The 20,451-nt window shown below is 61.1% G+C and overlaps 8 protein-coding genes across 8 annotated transcripts in view; all 8 read left to right on the top strand.

Annotated features, from left to right (window-relative positions):
• Positions 1–2,774: 2,774 nt before the first annotated feature.
• Positions 2,775–5,291, top strand: LMJF_24_1720 (putative cell division cycle protein; the record flags this gene model as incomplete). Its single annotated transcript, XM_001683637.1, has 1 exon — positions 2,775–5,291. The coding sequence occupies one exon, from the start codon at positions 2,775–2,777 to the stop codon at positions 5,289–5,291; it is 2,517 nt and encodes an 838-aa protein (XP_001683689.1).
• A 1,989-nt stretch (positions 5,292–7,280) lies between these two features.
• Positions 7,281–7,859, top strand: LMJF_24_1710 (putative ubiquitin-conjugating enzyme e2; the record flags this gene model as incomplete). Its single annotated transcript, XM_001683636.1, has 1 exon — positions 7,281–7,859. The coding sequence occupies one exon, from the start codon at positions 7,281–7,283 to the stop codon at positions 7,857–7,859; it is 579 nt and encodes a 192-aa protein (XP_001683688.1).
• Positions 7,860–9,493: 1,634 nt separating this feature from the next.
• On the top strand, positions 9,494–10,903 carry LMJF_24_1700 (conserved hypothetical protein; the record flags this gene model as incomplete). Its single annotated transcript, XM_001683635.1, has 1 exon — positions 9,494–10,903. One exon carries the CDS (start codon positions 9,494–9,496, stop codon positions 10,901–10,903), a length of 1,410 nt encoding a protein of 469 aa, XP_001683687.1.
• Positions 10,904–11,746: 843 nt separating this feature from the next.
• LMJF_24_1690 (conserved hypothetical protein) lies at positions 11,747–12,886 on the top strand (the record flags this gene model as incomplete). Its single annotated transcript, XM_001683634.1, has 1 exon — positions 11,747–12,886. The coding sequence occupies one exon, from the start codon at positions 11,747–11,749 to the stop codon at positions 12,884–12,886; it is 1,140 nt and encodes a 379-aa protein (XP_001683686.1).
• Positions 12,887–14,179: 1,293 nt separating this feature from the next.
• On the top strand, positions 14,180–15,520 carry LMJF_24_1680 (conserved hypothetical protein; the record flags this gene model as incomplete). The annotated part of the gene is made up of 1 exon (XM_001683633.1): positions 14,180–15,520. One exon carries the CDS (start codon positions 14,180–14,182, stop codon positions 15,518–15,520), a length of 1,341 nt encoding a protein of 446 aa, XP_001683685.1.
• A 618-nt stretch (positions 15,521–16,138) lies between these two features.
• On the top strand, positions 16,139–16,963 carry LMJF_24_1670 (conserved hypothetical protein; the record flags this gene model as incomplete). The annotated part of the gene is made up of 1 exon (XM_001683632.1): positions 16,139–16,963. One exon carries the CDS (start codon positions 16,139–16,141, stop codon positions 16,961–16,963), a length of 825 nt encoding a protein of 274 aa, XP_001683684.1.
• A 607-nt stretch (positions 16,964–17,570) lies between these two features.
• Positions 17,571–19,127, top strand: LMJF_24_1660 (conserved hypothetical protein; the record flags this gene model as incomplete). Its single annotated transcript, XM_001683631.1, has 1 exon — positions 17,571–19,127. The coding sequence occupies one exon, from the start codon at positions 17,571–17,573 to the stop codon at positions 19,125–19,127; it is 1,557 nt and encodes a 518-aa protein (XP_001683683.1).
• A 786-nt stretch (positions 19,128–19,913) lies between these two features.
• Positions 19,914–20,451, top strand: part of LMJF_24_1650 (conserved hypothetical protein) — a gene marked incomplete at both ends in the record, with an annotated part of 1,605 nt that continues 1,067 nt past the window's right edge. Inside the window, one exon of the mRNA XM_001683630.1 lies at positions 19,914–20,451. This exon is cut by the window's right edge and continues 1,067 nt beyond it. Within this exon, the coding sequence (XP_001683682.1) occupies positions 19,914–20,451 (538 nt within the window).

Genomic DNA, 20,451 nt, shown 5'->3' with positions numbered 1-20,451 from the left:
GACTGTCATTGCGAGAGTGGATGCATGCAGCACTTCCTCTTTTAGTGTGTGTGTGTTTCTCCATGTATACGCTCCGCAGTGGTGCTCCGCCCATCCCCCCCCCCATCTCACCTCATCCCCCCTCCCCACACACACACACACATTTTTTTTTTGTATTGGTTTGTTTTGTTTGTGTGTGCGTATGTTTGCCTGTCGCAAGACGTGGAATCATTCATGCAGTACGTGCGTCTGTCTGTCTCACCAGGCAGACGCACGTACAACGATTCTTGTGTGTATACGTGAGTGCTTTTCCTCCCTCACCTCCTCCGCCTCCTCCTCCCCTACTCTCCATCCCTCTCTCCTTTTTCCCGAGGCTTAGGTACGTGAATCGCGAACCGCAACAACAATGATGTGTCTTTGTATGGCGCATACTCGCGCGAGTGCACGTGTGTCTGTGTGTCCGGGTGTGTGGATCTATCGCGTTGCAATGTCTCAACGGCTGATCCGACGTACGTGGGCAGTGGTCTTGTTTATTCGCTCTCATGTGTGCGTGTGTCTATGTATGGATATGTGCCAATACGTGCGTATGTTCGTGATGTTGTTGCTGCAGGGGAGTAGGTGGCCTGTGTCCGTTTCGATTGTTGGTGCGTTACCCCCCCCCCTCCTTGACAGATTGCAGTCGATGCTGTCAAGTAGCTGTTTTCATGTAGGCTCTCTTCCACTCACGCTACCACAAGCACACACGCGCGCACTCGGTGCCTTCCCTGCTCCCGCCCCCTTCATCGATTACTTCCCTCCCCCTCCGATGCGGGCGCATACACAACACACGAACCGAAGAGAAAATGAGCGGAGCGACGGCCAGCGGCCATCGGCACAAAGAAACCCGTGATGGCGTCACGCCCCTCCCCCTTCTTCCGTTTGGTATTCGTGGTGGTGATCTGTGTGCATGACTCTCCCCCCCCTCCCGCCTCGCCGCTCGCACAGGCCCGCCTATTCTCTGGCTCACAGACATACACTTAGGCGCAGAGGCAAGACACCTCTGCCACGCCCCCATCCCTCACCCTCGCCGAGGTGTGCTCAGTTTTGTTTCCCCCCTCCCCCTTGTTTGATTTTGTTTCGCTTCGCTGTGTATCACAGGCTCTCTGCCTTCCCTTCGTCCCCTCTCCCCTCTTCCTACGGGGGTCACACAAGCAGAAGAGCACGGATTCTCTGCTCTTCGCTTTCGTTGTGGCTTGCTCGTGTAGAAGTGTGCGTGAGTACTGTTGGCTGTCCTTACGCGCGTTGTCTGTGTGTGTGTGTCGCTTGCGCCGTCTCCCTCACCCTCATCTCTGCTCACCACCATTGTCAGCACAACGGCATTCTGTTCTTCTTGTGCTTCCCCACCACCACCACCACTCCCTCTCGAGTGCATGCATGCGCTGCGCTCTCGCTCGCCCTTTGCGCTGCCCTTTTCTTTCCGATTGTTTCATGGTTGGTGTTGTGCCGGTGTCTATATTCGGATCTCTATTTGGTGTCAACGTACGCCTCCTGTTCAGCATCGGCGTATGGAAAGCTGATCGACCCACACACACACAAACACATACATACAAACGGTATCTGCGCCGCTCCCACGAACAGACCTGTATCTGCTCTCCCTCTCCCTCTCCATCGAACTGCAAGCAGATGGTCAGGCGCGCGTGCGTGCGTGCACGGCCCTCCGGCTTCACCTCCATCCCCGAAGGCACCCTGTACCATAGGTTGGCGCTCCGATCGAACCCTAGATGCCCAACACCCCACTCCCTCCATTCTTTGCTCTGCTCTGCTCTTTCTCTATCGCCTCCCTCTCCAACCTTCTTCCATCGCCTGTGCTCCATGCACACATGCACATACCTCTAAATCCGTCCATCGACGCACTTGAAACGGCTTGCACGAGCGGTAGGCACAGCAGTACGCTAGTGCTGTTATTGTGTTCATTGTTTTCGGCGTCTGGTGACGGTGCAGGTGTGTGTGTGTGTGTGTGCGAGTCGTCATTCCCTCGCCAGCCGACCCGCCCTCCCCCTCCTTCCCCACTCCCAGCCTGCCACAATCACTAAAGGGGCTTCTCAGCCGTCATTATTTACGTCTTACTTCTTCTTGACACGCTTCTCTTCTTTCTTGCGGCCGGTCTTCTCGGCTTTGCGTGCCTGTGTGTCGGTGCCCGAGGCCTCTCCGTCTGCGTCGCGCTCCATCAACACCGTCGCAGGGCGCGCCATTCAGCCATACGCGGCGACCGTCGCCCTCCGTCACCAAACGCCGACACACACGCACGCGCGACCGTGCACAGCCGCGCGCACTAACATAGCTTCGTACGTTGGCGTGTGTGCCCGCCCCCTCACCCAACCTCGCTCACTTATAAGCCCTTCTCTCGCTCGCATTTCGCTTCCAGCAGGCCCCATTCAAAGCCGCCGGTGTCTCCCTCCCTCTCTGCTCTTGGACCGTGAGGCCCACCACAGACCTTCAGATACGTACACAGGCAGAGCAGGAGAAGCGAGCACGCCAACGCCCTCCCCCCTCCACCCCCTCTTCCAGAAACACACGCGCAGGCGGAGGTGCTGTTCCTTCGCCACCTCGCCGTCTTTTTCTTGTGCCCGACCCGTCCTTTTCATTGGCGCACACGCAGAAGGGCCGACAGACGCACCCTCTCATTGTTGTTATTGTGCGTGTCTGCCCTCGTCGTCCACTTGCTCCTGCCACCGCCGCCTCCCTCCCTCCTCCCCACCATCCCTTTTCTGTGCACTCGTGCTGAATCCTTCTCCTACCCATCCCCTTTCAGCGGCATGGAGTTCGGAACACCGCCACGCGCTGCGCACGCCACCACGCCTGGCACCACCGCCGCCACGACGGAGACTCTCTTTGCCTCCCCATCCTCGCCCGCTCCGCGACGCCCTGGCAATGCGACGCCTAACTCAGTCGACTCCTCCCATCTGCGCGGTCCTTCCTCCCGCTCCTCGCCGCTTGACCAGTATCGCAGGCACGCTCAGAGCCACGCCCGTCTTTCACCGCCGCCGCTGTCTTCGCAGGCGTCGGTGGACCGCTACGTCTCAGCCCCTTCGCGACAGGCAACATCGATCGCACACTTTCTCCTGACCTCCCGCGAACGGAAGACACCAATGCTTATCCGGGCCGCGCAGCAGCAGCAGCAGTATCACCTCGCCATCCGCAGCCCATCGCGTGATCCGTCCTTTGACGTGTCCTCGTCACTGGAGGACTCCTACAACTCCCTGGTCCGGTACGCCGCGGACCGCAGCTCCTCGCGCCACGCCACGGTCGCCTCACCGCGATCACACCGGAGTCTTCCACGGGTAGGCAGCACCGCCATGACGCCCAGCAGTGCGCGGCTGAGCAGCGTCTTCGCAAAGATGCATCTCCACCCATCAACCACAGTGCGCAGCAGCCGCGAGCGCAGTGGGAGCAGTCCTTCTTTCACGGGCGTCGATACGAGCGGCGGATGTGGCGGCCAGCTTGGCGATGATGGCAGGAGCTCGCCGTCCTCAGCGATGGAGCTCGAGCCGTACACAACGAAGCTCGCGCGCACCCTTTTCAGCGATGTAGAGCAAACCACCGTGCTGCCTGTGAATGACACCGCCGCGCGACCGCTGGGCATGGCCGCGCGCAGCATCGGTGGCTGCGGCCACGCCGAGGAGGCGGAAGAGGTGAGCAGCCCCGTCAAGGATGGAACAACAGGGCTAGGCAGCCGCTCAGCGTTCGGTTGCAGCGGTGCCCGGCGCCATCGAGCCGACGAAAACGACGGCGAAAACGACGATGACGCGCTGGAGGCAGACTGGATGTGCAACGAAGAGGATGAACAAGCATTGCCATCGTCTGTAGCAATCCGCAGGCACATGGCTTCGGTGCCCGCTCGCGTGCCGCTTGCCATGTCGGAGGTGAATCAGCTCGGCATGGCAGAAGGCGCACGGTTCGACGCGTCTCTCGGCGTCGTGTTCGAGTGCAACCGCACGCGCAACTTTACAACCCCTTCTTTCCGTGTTATTCCACATACGCCGGAGCGCATCCTGGACGCGGCCGACATGGAGGACGACTTCTACATGAACCTCATCGACTGGTCGGCCACATCAGACGTCCTGTGCGTCGCGCTGCAGAACTGTGTGTACCTGTGGGATGCCAAGACGTGCGGCATCACGGAGCTGCCGCGTGTCGTCCCGACCGGTGGCGGGCTGCACGGCGATGGCCGCTCGGGCGATGCACAGCTAGTTTGCGGCCTGAACTGGGCGCCAGATGGGTGCCACCTCGCCGTTGGCGGCCACAGCGGCGCGGTGGAGGTATGGGACGTCGAGACACAGCAAATTGTGCACACGTACCGGCAGCACGCAGACCGCACCGTGTCCCTCTCCTGGGAGCCGCTAGGGGGTTGGCTTCTGGCATCAGGAAGTCGTGACAGCACTGTCGTCCTGCGTGACGTACGCGAGCGCGACACCTCCACGTCCGCCTCCGTGGCATCGCCGTCCTCCTCTTTCTCTTTGGCCAGCGCCACGGCTGTGCTGCGTGCACATGAAACGGAGGTTTGCGGCCTCAAATGGTCCCCGACGGGGGCGATGCTGGCGAGCGGCGGCAACGATAATCAGCTGCTGCTGTGGGACCGCCGGAGCATCTCGACGGGGAGCCACAGCAGCGACACCAGTGGGGCCTACCGCCACGGCGAGTGTCAGCCCATCTTTTTCCTGAATAAGCACACCGCGGCGGTGAAGGCACTTAGCTGGAACCCGACGCAGCCGGCCCTTCTGGCCAGCGGTGGCGGCTCGCATGACAAGGCGCTACGCTTCTGGAACTCGCTCACGGGCGAGTGCGTCCACCACATCAATACTGGTAGCCAAGTGTGCGGCGTTGTGTGGAACCGCGCTGGCACGGAGCTCGTCACGGCGCATGGCTACACGGACAACCAGCTTAGCATCTGGCGCTATCCATCCCTGCGGCGCATTGCCAACCTGATTGGCCACACGTCACGTGTGCTGCACCTCGCCCTCTCGGCGGACGGTGAAACAGTTGTATCGGCCGCCGGAGACGAGACGCTTCGGTTCTGGCGCTGCTTCCCTGCGAGCGAGCTGCGTGAGTCGTCGCCGCACCTGCATCGCAGCTCCTATAAGTCTACGAGCGGCGTCTCGTTTAGTTCCTCCACGTATGGAGGAGGCGTAGGAATGAGCCCAGGCGGCACTTCCGCCTCCACGTCCTCCATCGCCCGCGCGCGGGCGGTGGCCATCGCGTCCGGTCGATGCAGCAGCCTCTCACAAGACCGCGGCAGCCGCTCGCTCATGAATGAAGAGATTGAGCTGCGATGACCAAGCTAGGGTGGGCATCGGCGTCGACAACCACGTGCGCAAGCACGATGTCGAGGTAGACAACGGATTGTCGGATCCACTGGGGTGCTGAAGGTGATGAGCGTGTTGCAGGGGATGGCATACGTGCATGTACGTGTATCTGTTTGCGTGTGAAGGCCGAGCGCCCCACATGTCGTCTCTGTTCTGTTCTCGACCTCCTTTTTCTCTCTCGTGCTTTTATATGTATGTCTGCGTGTGTGTGTGTGTGTGTGTGTGCGCGCGCGCGTCTCCCTCCCTTCTGTCAGGCTCCACAGTGTGTTGTTGTTGCCCTTCTGTCCCCTGCCTGATCTCCTCCACCGAGGCTCTTACACGATGGCGTGAAGGCAATGTCGACTGCCACCGCCACCGCCGTCACTGTGCCCCACCACAGTACCCATGCACGCATGGATGCACGCGCGCGCACACACACACGCACTTATCAGCGTGGTTGAAGCCGACCATCACAGCCACCTTTGCTCCTTTTTCGTCTTCAGTGTGCCATATAACCTCCCACCCTCACCCTCTACCTGTCCCCTTCCAATGCCGAGCCGCTTCTGGTGGGTGACGGGGTCAGGTGCCTACGACGTTAAGGGGAGGGCGGGGTCAGTGCGATGTATCACTGCGGATGTCGGCGGTTAGGTCCTTGATGGCGTGGCATCGGGGCGACCTGCGACAGTGAACACGCTTGCAACATTCACATGATGGGTAGAGCGTCATCGTGACTCGACCGCATCTCAGTCGGCCCTCGCTGCCCGCTGGTGGGTGAGCCTGAGCCGTCCCAAGCGATGCGCCAGGTGGCGACCTGCTCAGCGTGGAGTGGCGGGTAGAGTTTGAGCCTGGGGCTGCGCTCCGATGATCGAGTCAGTGCATTGCTGTAACGCGTGTGTCTACGGGCGCTTCGCACCACGCAATGGGGATCTGTGGCAGAGCCGGTGGGAGGGGGGTAGCGCGGCGTTTGAGCTCATGTGTGGCAGAAAAGTGAGCGCATGCCGAGACGGAGATCGCAAATGTCGAGCAGCCCACCCCACCCCTCCCCCGCCCCCTCGGACGCTCCCACGAGTAATCCATCTGTACCAACTTGATTGTACCATTTCTTTCTTCGCTCGCTTCTTTCCAGATCTGTACATTGTGTCTTCGAATCGGTGCCGATGCATTTTTGTTTTTTTTTTGGTGGCGAAGGCCGTGCCAGAAAGCAACGGGGGCAACAGCTCCACACGAGAAACACCGCTGTCGCTGTAGCAGTGGTGGTGTGAGCCGTTACTTTCCTCTCGACCCTCGATCGCGTCACTGAGCTGCTGTGCGGGCACCCATGTTGGTGCGTGTGTGCGTGCGCTGGCAATCCCCCAGCGACCGGCAGAAAATCAGTGGTGGCTGACGGGTGCGAGCTCACTGCTCTTCTTCTCTGCACACGCATGACCAAGCACCCTATCGAAGATCTCCGCGTGGGGCTTGCCTCCCCTTCCCCTGCTGTCTTCGTTACTTTTATTCCCACTTCACCGCTGCATGGCACACATGTCCACGCTCACGCCACCGCGAGTTTGCGACGGTCTCTTTGGTGTTTCTTTCGTTTCGGAGGTGGGCAACCTTTGCTGTGCCCCTCCTCCCCCTACCACCACCACCACCACCACACTCCCCACATACACCCTAGCACCTCTCTTCGACGGGGTTGTGCCTCCGCACCCCTGCACGCAAGGTCAAATACGGAGAGAGAGAAAAGGCGGTGCATATCCTAGTACAGCCACTCAAGCCTATGTTCCATCACCACCGCTGGCTTCCCCTCTCCTTCCCCACCCCCCACCACCTCATCACAAGTGCGCGCACACACACGCACGTTTCTCGGCATCGTTGTCTTTCGTTTAGCTCCGCCGCCTCGCCCCCTCCCTTCCTCTCCCCCGGCGTGTTCGTCACTCTTTTTGGGGGGAGTGATCACATCTCTGCGGAAGGAGCCTGCACGGCAACACTCACTGCACCATGAGCTTAGCCCGTCTGACGCGTGAGCGCAAGCAGCTCCTCGAGGCGCAGCAGTGCGGCGAAACGGCGCCGCTCACAAGCGCCAACACCACCGCCGCCTCCGTGAACTCCTTCAACGCCGCGCAGGGACGCATTCGCGCAGACATGCAGAAGCTGGACGGGGTCATGAGCGAAGTGAAGATGGACTCGATGGACTGGTACGTGGTGCACGTCTCCTACACGCCGGTGCGTGGCATCTGGAAAGGTGGCACATTTAACTTTCGCCTTGTTTTCTCCAATGACTTCCCCTACAGCGGCCCAAAGGTGCGATACACCGGCCCGCGCCGCATCTTCCACCCCAACATCGAGGGCGATGACAGCAAGGAGGACTGGGGTGTGTGTCTCGGAATGCAGACCGAGTGGCGGCCGACGTGCACCATCAAGGACATGGTGGTCGCGATTGAGATGCTGTTTGCGCTACCAAACTACGATGACCCGCTCCCCGGCGTGGCGAAGACAGCGGCGCAGATTCTGAAAGACGAGCCGAGTCGTTTTGAGCTGATCGCGAAGCGGTGGATGGGCGGCAACTACATTATCTAGGCAGGATCATTCCTTCCCCTTCCGCCTTCACGCGCGCAACCGCACGACTTGGCGGGCCTTCGCAGTGTCGTGTAGATGTGTTATGCAGGACAGAGATCAGTGGACTGCTATTTTATAAGGTGGGTCATGCGCGGTGGTGGACATCTTTCTCGCATGCTGCGAAGAAGCGGTCCGAGTTTGTGCTAAACACGCGCACACAGCATGCGTGTTAGGAAATGGAGACGTAACAGTGTGTGTGTGTGTGTGAGCAAGAGAGAGAGAAACAAGACAAGGGGGGAGGGAGTCGGCGCAGCGAGTATCACATGTTGCCGTCTTCCCTTGTTGTTTTTGTTTTTGTTTTGTGTGGGGGGGAAGGGGGGAGGGGTGTTTTCTTTGCCGTCGCCAGCTCGCTTTTTCGTCGCGGTCTCTCAACCGCCGCCTCCGACCCGCCGGCAGCGGGTGCGCCACCTCCACCCCTCTCTCCCTCCACCTTTTTCTTCGTTGGGCGCAGTTATTGTTTGATCACCGCTCTCTTCTGGCCGTGGCTCTTTCTGCTGCGTTCGCGTGGGCACCAGCGACTGCGGCGGTGCCACCTCTGCTGCGTACCGACGTCTTTTGAACGCCAGCGCTGTGTGGTGTGCACGCACGTGTCGATCGGCCTCTGCTCAAGTCATGTCCCGGACCCTCTTTGTAGGGTAAAGGGACACGGCTTCACGCGGCGGCTTGCTGTCTTGATGCTGCTGTACCAGCCTCTCCTTTCTCTCACTCTGTCTTTGTTACGTGTCCGCAACTTATCGTGCTTTTCTGCAGCTGTTCTCGTGCCTCCCCCCCCTCGCCCCAATGTGGGGTGCGCGACGCAACTGTCAGCAGAGCTGCAATCAAGAGGAAAAGAAAGTAAAAGGTAAAGGCGAGGTGGAAGGCTCGCGGCCGGCACCGCTCCCAGCGTGGCCGCGCTGCCCTCCGTCGACTCACCAGCGCACCCTCTCCCTACCCCTGCTGAGGCGCAGAAGACTGCAGGGAAGTGAAGGAGAGGTGGACAGGCATGATGCAGAAGAGTGTCGAGGTGGACGACGGTGGACGGCGCAGATACATACCGTGCCACACCACAGGACTCTCATCCCTCTCACCGGTACCTGCGTGCCGTCACGATGTTCTTCGTATGCAAGCACGCATATATACCAACCGCCCTCTCTCTCTCCTTTTTCATTCTTACTTCCTCTCCTCGCTCACTGGCGTGGGATGTCACATGGCAGTAGTCTGTCCTCGATGGGCTTAGCGGGGTGTAACCCCTCCTACCCCTGGCCCATGCCTGTGTTTCGTTCGTGACGGAGTGTTCTAGAGGCGACACGCATCGGCAAGAGGCAGTGCTGATAAGCAAGCGCACGCGAGCCGTCGCGAGTGGGTCCATCAAGCGAGCTGCTGTACAGGGCAGCACAGCTCTTCCCCCCGTCCCTGGTTCATTCTTCTTCTCTGTTCGGTACTATTCTGCGTATTGTTGGCTGTGGTGCTAACAGCTCTGTCGCTCACTTTCTTTCCCTTGCAGCGCCCACAAGCGTACACGTGCCTCATCTCTTCCCTCCTCCGACCCACCCACCCACCCTTGCTCTTTTTGAGTCGGTGGGCAGCTCTGGTGATCTGCTCGTGCACCGTTCACGATGCCGCCGGCGAACGGCTCTGTCAAGGAGGACCCGGTCGCCTTCGAGCAATCGGGCATCACTGGCCGCAACAAGGTGCGCGAGAATGGCATCTCATACACGAGCCCCGGTGGCGGCGAGGTGTACCGCGACGGCACCGCGAGTGGCTTTGTACGCTCCATCTACGAGTACCTCGTTGATGAGCACCACCGGCCGAGCTACTCGTCCACCATGATCCGAGGTCCCGACCTGCACACCCGCCCGCCAGCGTGGCTGGAAGACAAGAACACGGCCATCGATGGCTCGCCGCTGACGTCTGTGGAGCGCAACGCGCCTGGGTACTGGTCTACGGTGTACAAAAAAGAGCTCGAGGTGGCGGAGGCCATTCAAGAGGTGAAGCGGCAACGTCGATATGAGCAAGACAACGACCTGGTCGGCTTCATAAACCGCGCGCGCCGGTACTTTGGTCTCTCTCCCCAACTCGACGAGGCGGCGGCGAGGAGCCAGGTCGAGTCCCGCTACCGCCTAGAGGACGAGGCGCGGCGGCTGCGCGCATCCACAGCGCCGGGAGCCTCAGATGACGAAGTGGCGCAAGGGGAGGAGGACTGTGATACGTCATCGTCGCCACATCCAATCGGCACGCTGCCCCGAAACGGAACTGCTCAGCTCTTGGCAAACGTGCCACAGCAGCGCCGGAGCGAGCACGGCGAGAATGGCGTGCGGCACACGGGTGGGGCGCTGACAGCGCCGTGGTTGGCGTTGATGGAGTCTATTGAGACAGGTCGGCCCCTCACAAGAGTGGCGAACGAGTACCGGCCGCGCGTTGACTACTACGGCCTCGACCCATTCCTCGACTCGGCGCCGTCTGTGGTGTGGTTCAGCACGAAGTGCGGCATCGCCATCGGTCTCGCCCACGGCACCGCAAAGGCTGTGCAGGCAATGAACGTGGATGTGCAGTTCCTGAAGGCGTCGGGGGTCGGCGTGCTGTCGATCCTGAACATGTCTGTCTTCGCCAGTGTCGTGAAGTGGGGTGGAAACATGACCATCTTCGCGTGCGCCTTCTGCGTCGGCGACCGACTGATGCGGTGGATTAAGTCGCGCATGCTGCCGTCGCACGATGCGCAGTGCCGCTCCACATCGAACTACGTGATGGGTCTCTCCTTCTCTGGGGCCATGGTGGGGGTGCTGCCGTGGTGGGTGTTAAACGACACGGGGTTGGCAATGCGCATGGCGGCGTCAGGGCTCGCCGTCGGTGGGGCTCTGGGGCTGATGGTGGGCCTGAGTGTCCAACACCTTGTGGCTCTGAACACGGCGCGGCTGGACGCGAACAACCGGCAACTGCGTCGTTACGAGGCCCTGTTGGCTCGCCAGCGAGAGTGGGCGGAGCAGGTTCGGAGCAAGTACACGAGTTCCGCGTACGTCTGGTGGTAAAAGAGAGGGAGTGTGTGATGGAAAGGGATGGGTCAGCTCACCGCGCACCTCACGAAAGGTGGTGCGGCGTTTCTCGCATTGGTTTTTTTGTTGTTGTTGTTCTATTCTATCCCTCTGTGCTCTGTTCGGGCCTGGCCGCCCCCCCCCCCGCCATTGAAGGCGCGCTTTCGTGGGCTCGCGCGTGCATTGCGGCACTTGTCGAGTGCGTGTGGATGTTGGGAAGCGACGGCGCGCAAGTCCGTCACAGGCTGTGTGGTGCTGTTGTGTGAACGGGGACGGAAAAGACCGAGTCGTAAACGGGCACTTTGTGAGCCTGCATGTACATCATGTCCCCTTCTTCACGTCCTCTCGCGGTCTCCCCCGCCCCGACCTGTCGAATGACTCCCGCCGCCGTGCGAGTTGAGCGCCTCTTGCAAAGTCAGAGAAAAGCGAGGCGAAGAGGTGTCGCACTGAAACATGTGCGTTGCACAGTGTGCTGACGGCGCCCATCGTCACACGACCAGATGCAGTGGATGCTGCAGTCATGATTTTTCGCTTGTGCCGCCACACATACCTGCGTGCTCGCCATGTGGCGCGGTGGTTGTCCTCTCTCTTAACGTATGTATGTGCGACTCTCTACCGCGTGCTCCTCGTCTCCTCCTCCTTTCCTTTTCTCTTTTGTGGTGGAAGCGAAGTGACGGCGGACGGGACGCGGCGACATCTGCCCTCCCTCCCTCTCCTCAGCGCTTCTCTTGAGCAGCCACAGCGTCTGCATGCCTGCCCGCCCATCCATCACCGTACTCGTGATTCTATGCGCACGCACTTCGTCTACCGAAAGAAGAGCTTCGCAAGCGGGAAAGCTGAATGAGCGTCAATGCCATCAAGGCGGCGTGGCACGGCGCGGCGGAGCTGAAGCGGCACTGCAACCACGTTATCAACACACTAGGACCGCAGACGCCACCCGAGGCGTTCCTCTACCGCGGGAACGCCTACTACGCACTGGGGCAGCCTTACTTCGCGCTGGCCGACTACAATACGGCCGCTTCGGTGCTGAGGCTCTCCGGCGAGCACCAACGTCGCTGCAGCAAGGCACTCGAGTCGTTCCCGGCAACGCAGACGGGTGTGTACCCCTCCACCGACTCCCATCTGCACATCTTTGTCAAGCCGATGCTGTCCAAGTCTTGTGCTATTGAGACCGTCAACGAGCACGTCGGGCGCGGGGTGCGGGCGACGGAGAACATGCCGCGCAACAGTGTCGTTGTGCAGCCGACAAGTCCATGGCTTCTGTACCCAACGGACGAAGGGCTGTGCTCGTACTGTGGCACCAGCCTGCCAGAGCGCCACTTTGCATGCACGAATGACGACTGTCACGAGGAGTACTGCAGCCGCGACTGCCGGCAGGAGGCCATGGCACACTATCACGCTGCGGTGTGTCGTAACAAAGACTATCAGAGCATCGAACTGGATGTCTTTGCGCAGATGACGGAGGCGGCAAAGGCCGGTGCAGTCGCGGAGCGCAACGCCGCCGCAGCGCAGCTCCTCGTGCTGCGCGTCCTGTCCACGGGCATGCAGAAGCACGTGGTGCCGTCGGCCATGGGACAGGTCCGCATCCTGTCCGGCCGCCTTACATTCAGCCCGCAGGTGCTGGCCGGATCAATGCTGCACCTGTATGAGCGCCTCACGCGCGCGTTGCACATCGCTACGATCGTTCCGTACGAGGAGATGATAGGCGTCTTGGCGCGCATCACGGCGAACTGCTTTCACCGCGACGGCACTGTGGAGCTCAACCTGCCCCGATCGATGCTGAACCACTCCTGCGCGGCGAACGTCGCTGAGGATGGGCAAACAGGGGCCATGATCACTACACGCGACGTCGCGCGTGGCGAGGAGCTCGTCATCAACTACTATCCGCTCCTGAAGGATCTGCCTTACGCAGAGCGCACTGCAGAGCTGGAGCGGCGCGGCTTCCGCTGTATGTGCGCCAAGTGCCAGCGGCGCGAGTAGATGTGCCTCACAATGACAACGAACGAGGAGATGGACTCGGGGTGTGAGTCGTGTTGTCTGATGGGGAGGAAAAGGCGAAGAGAAGCGGAGGGGGGCTGGTGGTGGTTTGACCGAGATGGTCTCGGTGTCCGTCTTCCTCTTACCTGCCCCACCCCCACCCCCTCTTCCCCCCTTCTCGTGTCTCCTCTTCGGCCCACCTCACCCCACCCATGCCTGTGAGGCAGGAGAGCGAGAGAGTCAGGGAGGGGGTATGTGCCACACAGCGCTGCGCTGCTTGGGCGGCCACAGCTGCCACGGAGTGTCCTTTGATACACAATCGTGCATGCAGGCTATCCGAGCCCTTTTCTGTTTTTCGCGAGCACCTCTGCCCCTCGCCACCCACCCCTTCTCACTGCCTGCAAGCTCGAAGCAAAGTAGAATTGGGTGGGAGGCAGTGTGGAGGGGGAAAGGAGGTGCAGCAAGGGATGGCGAGCAGCGGTGGAGACTCGTACCCGCGCGTCTGTATGTATACATATACGGATGTGTGTTTGTGTGCTCGCCGTTGCCGTGCGGCTGCCGTTTATCGTCCTCGAGTTGCATTCTCTGTCTGAGGAGAGTACGTCTGTACAGATTTTGTCAAATTTGCTTCCCTCTGTGTGTGTGTGTCGGAGTATGACTGTGCGGCGGCAGCGGCGGGGAGAGGAGCGAGTCGGCACCAACATACGCGCGCCTCCAACGCACGAGAGACGCGTATCGAGGCGCGGAGAGGGACGGGAGGCTGGTTCGACAAGAGCGCACATACAAGCGTGTGACCTGGCTCGGTGAGACTTCCTCTCGCTTCCAGTCGAGACCGACAGAGGGCGTGGTCATGATCGCTGCGCCTCCCTCCCTCCCCCCTCCTGCCCCGTCTCTCATCCTCCTCGATCATGCGCCGCAGACCATGCTACGGCCTCCAGCCAGTGCAACACCTTCGCCCTCTTGAACTCCCCCGTATCGTTGTCGTTGTTTCGCCTTGCAGCTGCCTTTTGTGCGGCATGTCGTGTGATGGATGCGGCTGACGAACACGCACACGCGCATGCGCCCTCACATGTAGAGAACGAGGCGGGGCACGCGCCCGTGCGAGACACGGGACAGGTACGTCAATTGCACGAAGGCGCACAAACACGCAGTGTGCATGCACGCACCGCTTCTTCGATCTGCTTTGCCCCCTCCCACACTCCTTACCCTTCATAATCGCAGCAAGACGGGACACGAAACCACCGTCATGGTCCCCCGACCCCTTGCTTCCTCTCTCGCTGTTTCTCCTCCGGCAGAATGCTGCGCACTGTCCTTCTCCTCGACGGCAGCGATGCCATGAACAGTAGCTCAGACTACCTGCCCAACTATCTACTTGCCATGAGGCCGCCATTGCTGCGGTTCGTGGAGCGGTATCTCGACTCTACACCACTCGCGTCTCTTGGCGTGGTAGTGATGCGAGATGGGATTAGTCACCGCCTGCTGCCGTGCACGACGAACCGCAACGAGATCGTCGACGTGCTGGAGCGTGACGTCTTCCTGCACGGCGGCTCTGGCAACACGTCAATGGAGAACGGGCTACGGATGGCCATGTCGGAGCTGGTGGACATGCGCGAGGTAGCGGCCCTGGCGGCAGCGACGGCTAAGAAGTCTTCGTCGGTTGCCGCTCGTAACCCGCGTGCAGCGTGGAAAGGGTCAGCGACGCAGCTCAATGTCATTGTGTTGACAGCCTCTGTCACTCTGATTGACCCCACAGATGTCTTCGCCGTCGTGAACATCATGGCCGTCTTGTCCATCCGCATCAGTGTCGTTTCTCTCGTCGGTGCTGTGCATGTATTCGACGTGTGCACCGTCGAAACAGGAGGGACGCTGTATTGCCCTCTCAACTACGACCACCTGCTGCACATCATGGACGAGCTGTCGACGGCGCACCGCGCGCAGGTAGCGGTGGCGCGGAAGAAGAGGCGCCAGCGAGGTGCCTGCCGGCAGCGAGTCAAGCGATGTCGCGAGGAGGATGATGAAGATGTCGAAGTCGACGACGATGACAGCGATGGCGCCGATGCACCGTACCTTATACCTATTGGATGCCCCGTGTATCTCGAGGCTCCGTTATCCGACAGCGCAGAACCATCACCCGCTGCCTCCTCCCGCTCCTTCTACTTGGGATGCCCTCAGTGCCACCTTATCCAACTCACTGTTCCCACAACCTGCTCCATGTGCCGCCTGCTGCTGTGCAGCGCGCCGATGCTGTACAGCACGTTTGTATCGCACAACTCTCTGGTGCCACCGGCAAAGGTGCTCCGCGTGATGCGGGACGCATCGCCACCAGCGCCGATGGCTGACAACCTGAGCGCTGCAGCAACGGCCACCGCACAGGAGGGCGGCGTCGTCAAAACAACGATGCAGCAGCCAGTACGGTGCGGTCTCTGCATGACCAGCTTTATAGCAGAGGTGATGATGGGGCACGCACGCAATGGCGGAGTCGGCAACCCTGTCAGCTCATCAGCGACGGCAACCTTTGTGGTGGATGGAGCGCAGGTGTGGCAGTGCAGCGCGTGTGCCTCGTACCGCTGCAACGCCTGTAACGACTTTGTCCTCCACACTATCGGCCTCTGCCCGTATTGCCTGGCGCTGCAGTGAGAGCCTGTGGATGTGCGGGGAAGTGTCGAGTGCAAGGCAGGCAACGGCGCCAACGCGCGACGAATTGGCCTTTCATGCGCTGCGGAAGGAGCGGCAAGGCAAACCGAAAAGGGAGCGATGAGCAGCGGTGACGCCGTCTCGCCCCGCCTCACTGTGCAGCCCTCGACGTGTTGTTTGTCGCGCTCGCGCTCGCCCTGCCTGCCTGCCTGCCTGCGTGTGTGTGTGTGTGTTAACGCTGACATCGATATCGCACAGAGAAGGAAACGGAAAGAAAAGTATGTCCAGGCGCGCGTGGGCAAGGCGCTGGGAGCCGGTGCATCATTCTGATTGGCGTGGGCTTTCGCGGTGTCCGTAAAGCTGCCATCTCTCTCCCCCTCTCTCGCCGACCGCGTTGGACAATGCACACGCGCGCACAAGCATGAATCCCCCTCCCTTTCTGTGTCGCACTGGTCCTCTTGTGCGATCCGCACTCGTCTCTGGTAATCCACACATGTTGCGTGCGTTGACTGCCGTTCCTGTGCAGAGCATCTGTCCAATAGGGGCACTCGCGCGCATACAGGGAGGCACACGTGTACGCCCCCCCCCACCACCACCCCTTCTTCCTTGTTGAGGCCATCCATGCTGCGGCCCACCCGCGTGTCACGGCTCGTGAGGAGCGGCAGCGTCGCCCTTACACCGTCGTGCTGGACGACAAAGCCCGCTGGCTGGTATCTTGTGCCCAGCAGCACCCTGCCAGCGACAGAGGAGCTGCGCGTCGGCAAGTGCTTTGACTTTCTCAACCACAGCGCGCAGTACCTGTTTCTCGGACAGGTGATGGCCCTCGCCGAGGAGGTCAAGTGCATTCCATGGCTGGAGTGGTTCTACTCGGAGCTCCACTTTTCACTGCCACCGACGAAAGAGGCAGAGCTGCTGGCGAACTACATGAATGATCAGGAGCGCCTGCGGTGCGGACTGCGCAACCACTCCGAGGGTGGCACCAGCTCGTCCGACATTGCGTGGAGCAGGGAGCTGAAAGAGCGCGTGCAGCGCCGCGCTGAGGAAGACTTCTGCTGGCTCCTCACGCATGATCAGCGTAAGACAGAGAAGTTCTTGCAGGAGACGTTCATCCAGTGGCACCACCGTGCTGACTACCTCGTGACGCGCAAGAGCCGCGAGAAGCGCGAGTTCCGCGAGGACCTGACGTTGCAGAAGGTGATTCAGCAAGGACAGGAGCGCAAGCGGCGCATGCAGCGGCGCCGAAACCGCGACGAGGCGCGGCAGGAAGCCATCAAGTCCGGAAAGGAGTCCGAGTGGGACAACTTCACGCATGACGTGCTGCCGCGTGAGCTGCGCGAGGCGCTCGACCGCGAGAGCGACGGCATGGAGGATGTGCGACTCTCTCGCGCCGGCACAGCGACCGGTGGATGGAGTCGCAGCATGCGCTCTCATCCGAACTTTCGCTAAAGCCGCATCGCGTGCGCGTGCACTCGCTTCGTTGCCTTTTCGACTGCTGATAGAAAAGGGCCCCGCCCTCACCTGGCCTCGACAGAAGCACGGACGGGGCCCTACACAACTGCGGCGCACCAAAGCAGCGTCTCCTTCAGGTGAGCCCGGGAAGCTTTCTGTGGGTGCGGCACGCAGGCGCGGTAGCGCCGTTTGCATGTTGCTTCTCTTCACGCCCTCCTCATCACCTCACCACACTACGACTGTCGATGCTCGTCACTACCCCTCTTCCTCTCTTGCGTCCGCGGTGCACCCGCGTTTGTTGTTTGGCAGGCAATGCGAAACGGGTTCGGGCACTCCACGCAGAACGCTCTTTCCCACCACCACCACCACCAACACCCCCTCGGCCAACCGTCCACTCTCACCCCTTCCTTGTCTCTCTTTCTCTCTCTCTTCCCTCTCCTCGGTGCTACTGCTTCTGCCGTCAACGTGTGTATCGCATACACACACACACGCAAACACACGTGATACTCCCCACCATGTGGCGTGAATGAGTAGCCGCTGCAGTGTTCTCCTCATCCTCCTGTTACACCCGTGTGGCTTTCATTGCGCGTTCTCTGAGGCCGGCATGATCGCCCTCTCGCGTTGTTGTCTGCGATATGTGCCACGGCGCCCGCCGGCGTTCGGCACAGTCGTTGGAGGTGGTACTCGGCCACGGCGCACAGGCGCGCCGGCACCACGGCAACGCAATCAAGAGACAGCTGCAAATACGGAGACGGTGGCGGAGGCCGAGGTTGTCGCCGCCTCCACCTCGACATGGGAGGACGCCAAGCGTGCAGCCGCAGACCTCCCCCACAGAACTCAGACGTCGCCGCCGCCGCACCTGCAGCCTCACCGCGCGGCTGCCTCTACATCATTGCCGCCCCATCAGCGGTTCCGTACGCTTTCCAAGCCGGTGGTCCTCGAGGGCGTGCAGGACACGTATGCCATCACGCCAACGCAGGAGGTGCACGGCCAGCAGCTGTGGACGGCCACAAAGGTGCTGCGCTCCAGCAAACATATTCGCAAGGCGGATGCCACCTGCGTCGTGGGAGGCGCCAGTGCGATCCGACGCATCTGGCGCACGTACAATATCCGACCGAATGTCGTGTATGTGCCGAACACTGATTCCGGGGTACCGGCGTGGTGCCTCGAAGAGGAGCTGCCGACGGTGATTGTGCGTTGCTCGCCTGTGGCGGTAAGGCGGCACCTGTTGAGCGCCGAGTACAGCGACGGCTACGCTGCCGAATTCCCGCTGCCAGTGAACTGCATCAGAGATGCCACAGCACTGCTGGCCCCACCACCGGTGCCGGCCCAAAGTGAGACCGCGGTGCCAAGCACGGGCGACGCGTCATCATCGCTGTCATCGAAGCTCTCGGCGACAGGACCGCCAGCAGCTCACCCCTTGCACGACCCCTTCGGCCACCACGCTGTGGGAGCCATGCTTGTGTTGGTGGGGCTGCGCATCCCCAGCAATGTGGGCACTTTGCTGCGTGCTGCTGCAGATATGGGCTACGACGCTGCCGTACTCGTCAGCTGCGCCGACCCGACGCAGGAGAAGGTGCTGCGCGCGAGCGATGGCACCGCTCTGAGCCCGACCCTGCGCATCTACGAGACGGAGACGACGGAGCAGGCGTGCGTGTCGCTACTCTCCAGCATCGCGGCGCAGCATAACCTCATGCCGTTCCTGGCGGTGCCGTCGCAGGAGGTCGAGCCTGCTTTTGAGGTAGCGAAGCGCTTTCACGTCTATAACGCCAAAAACAAGGAAGCGTCCACGTCGCAGGTCGGTGGAGGTGCGGCGGCAGGTCACAGTGACGGCCTCTGCGCCCCTCCGCCGAGGCAGCTCGGCGCCATGGTCATCCTCGGCTCGGAGGCGCAGGGGCTGCGCGACCTGAACGGCAGGTGGGGTGTGCCCTACCAGCTAGTGACGCTGCCACTGCCTAACCCAGTGGTAGACTCGTTCAACGTGAGTGTGGCAGGGTCGGTGCTGATGCATCTGTTCCGCCCCAGCGCGGCGTCGCACTTCACGCGGCTCGTGGCGCTCTCGGGAGAAGCAGTCGGTGACTTGTTACCGACACCTGTAGGAGATGACGATGGGAGCGATAAGCACGCGGAAACGGACGAGGCGGAGGCAAGTCCCCTCTAGTCGACGGCTGTGCGAGCGGGAGTTGCAGAGCGAAAACGTTCACACAAGGAGAAACACACCAAACCCCGTCCAAGCGTGATGGCATCGAGTACGCGCCTCTCATCTTTTAGTCTCCACCTCCGTCATCACCCGTCTGCCGGCTGTGCACGTACCTGACGTGTATGTATGCGTGCCCCTCTCCAAGTCGTGTGCTGGCCTCAAGAGGAGGAAGCGGTAGTGGTGACGGTTAACCTGCACCGCCACACACACACACACACACACACACACTCACGCCCTTTCACAGATGCAGTGACACTCGTTAGTATTGATCACACGCTACTCAAGCATGCATGCGTGCTGTAACGGAAACATACACGATCCAGCGTGCAACTCCCCTCTGCGAGCCGCGTTCAGGCACTGCCATCCGTACAAGTATCTCCCACACTCGTAAGCCTCCTCCCTTGGAGCGCAGCAGCGGAGGAAGGTTGGAAGGCAGGGAAAGGATGGGGGTTGCATGGCTCACCGTCGCCGTTGATGCAACTTGTGTTTGGCTCGACACTCTGCTACACTCTTTCCTCTCGCTCCCCTCTCTTTGTGTCCCCCTTGGGCTGCGTTGGGTTCACGACACCACCAACCACCACCCATTCGCCCATCATCGAGCGTCCTCGCGTACGGCGTGCACGCTGTGTGTGTGTGTGTGTGCAAGCGAAGATAACGAAGGGAACGACGGCATCTGTGCGCGGTTGCACTTTCCCTGCATGTAAACTCGACAGAGCAGACACGTACCCGTAGCCCAACACAGCGCATATGAGTGGCGGCCCGAACACGGTGGCGGTGCTGCCGTCGCTACGCAAGTCGATGACGGCCTCTGCCGTTCGTGGGCAGCGCCCGCGCGATGGCGTCAGCGCCCTCGCCCCGCCCGCCAACAGCAACCGTGTCAACATTGTCGGCGGCTACGAGGCGAGGTCGAAGCCGGTTTCTGGGCACCCCGGCACTCTGCGCAAGAGTCGCGCCGGCACGAGCGATGAGGCGTTCCTCGCCTCGCTCGTCGGCACCGACTTGGCCTCCGCAAAGGCTGCGGCGGACGCATACTACACCCAGTACAAGGAGAAGGCCGACGAGAACGCAATGCTGCGCGCTGCTCTGCGGCAGCAAGAGGTGGACTCGGTGCAGGTGGTGCAGTTTCTGGAAAGCAAGCTGCGAGAGTTAGAGACGGAGGCGCAGACGTACAAAGCAGGCATCACGCAGCTGCTAGACAACCACCGCCGCGCAGAGGAGGAGCTGCAGTCGAAGTACGGTGAGATGCTGCGCGAGCGTGATGTCGAGCTAGCGCGTTACACATCCG

This window comes from Leishmania major, chromosome 24 (assembly GCF_000002725.2).
Source record: "Leishmania major strain Friedlin complete genome, chromosome 24".
Lineage (NCBI taxonomy): Eukaryota > Euglenozoa > Kinetoplastea > Trypanosomatida > Trypanosomatidae > Leishmania > Leishmania major.
Note: the sequence above shows the minus strand (reverse complement) of the source record. Positions and strands in the feature narration are given on the sequence as shown.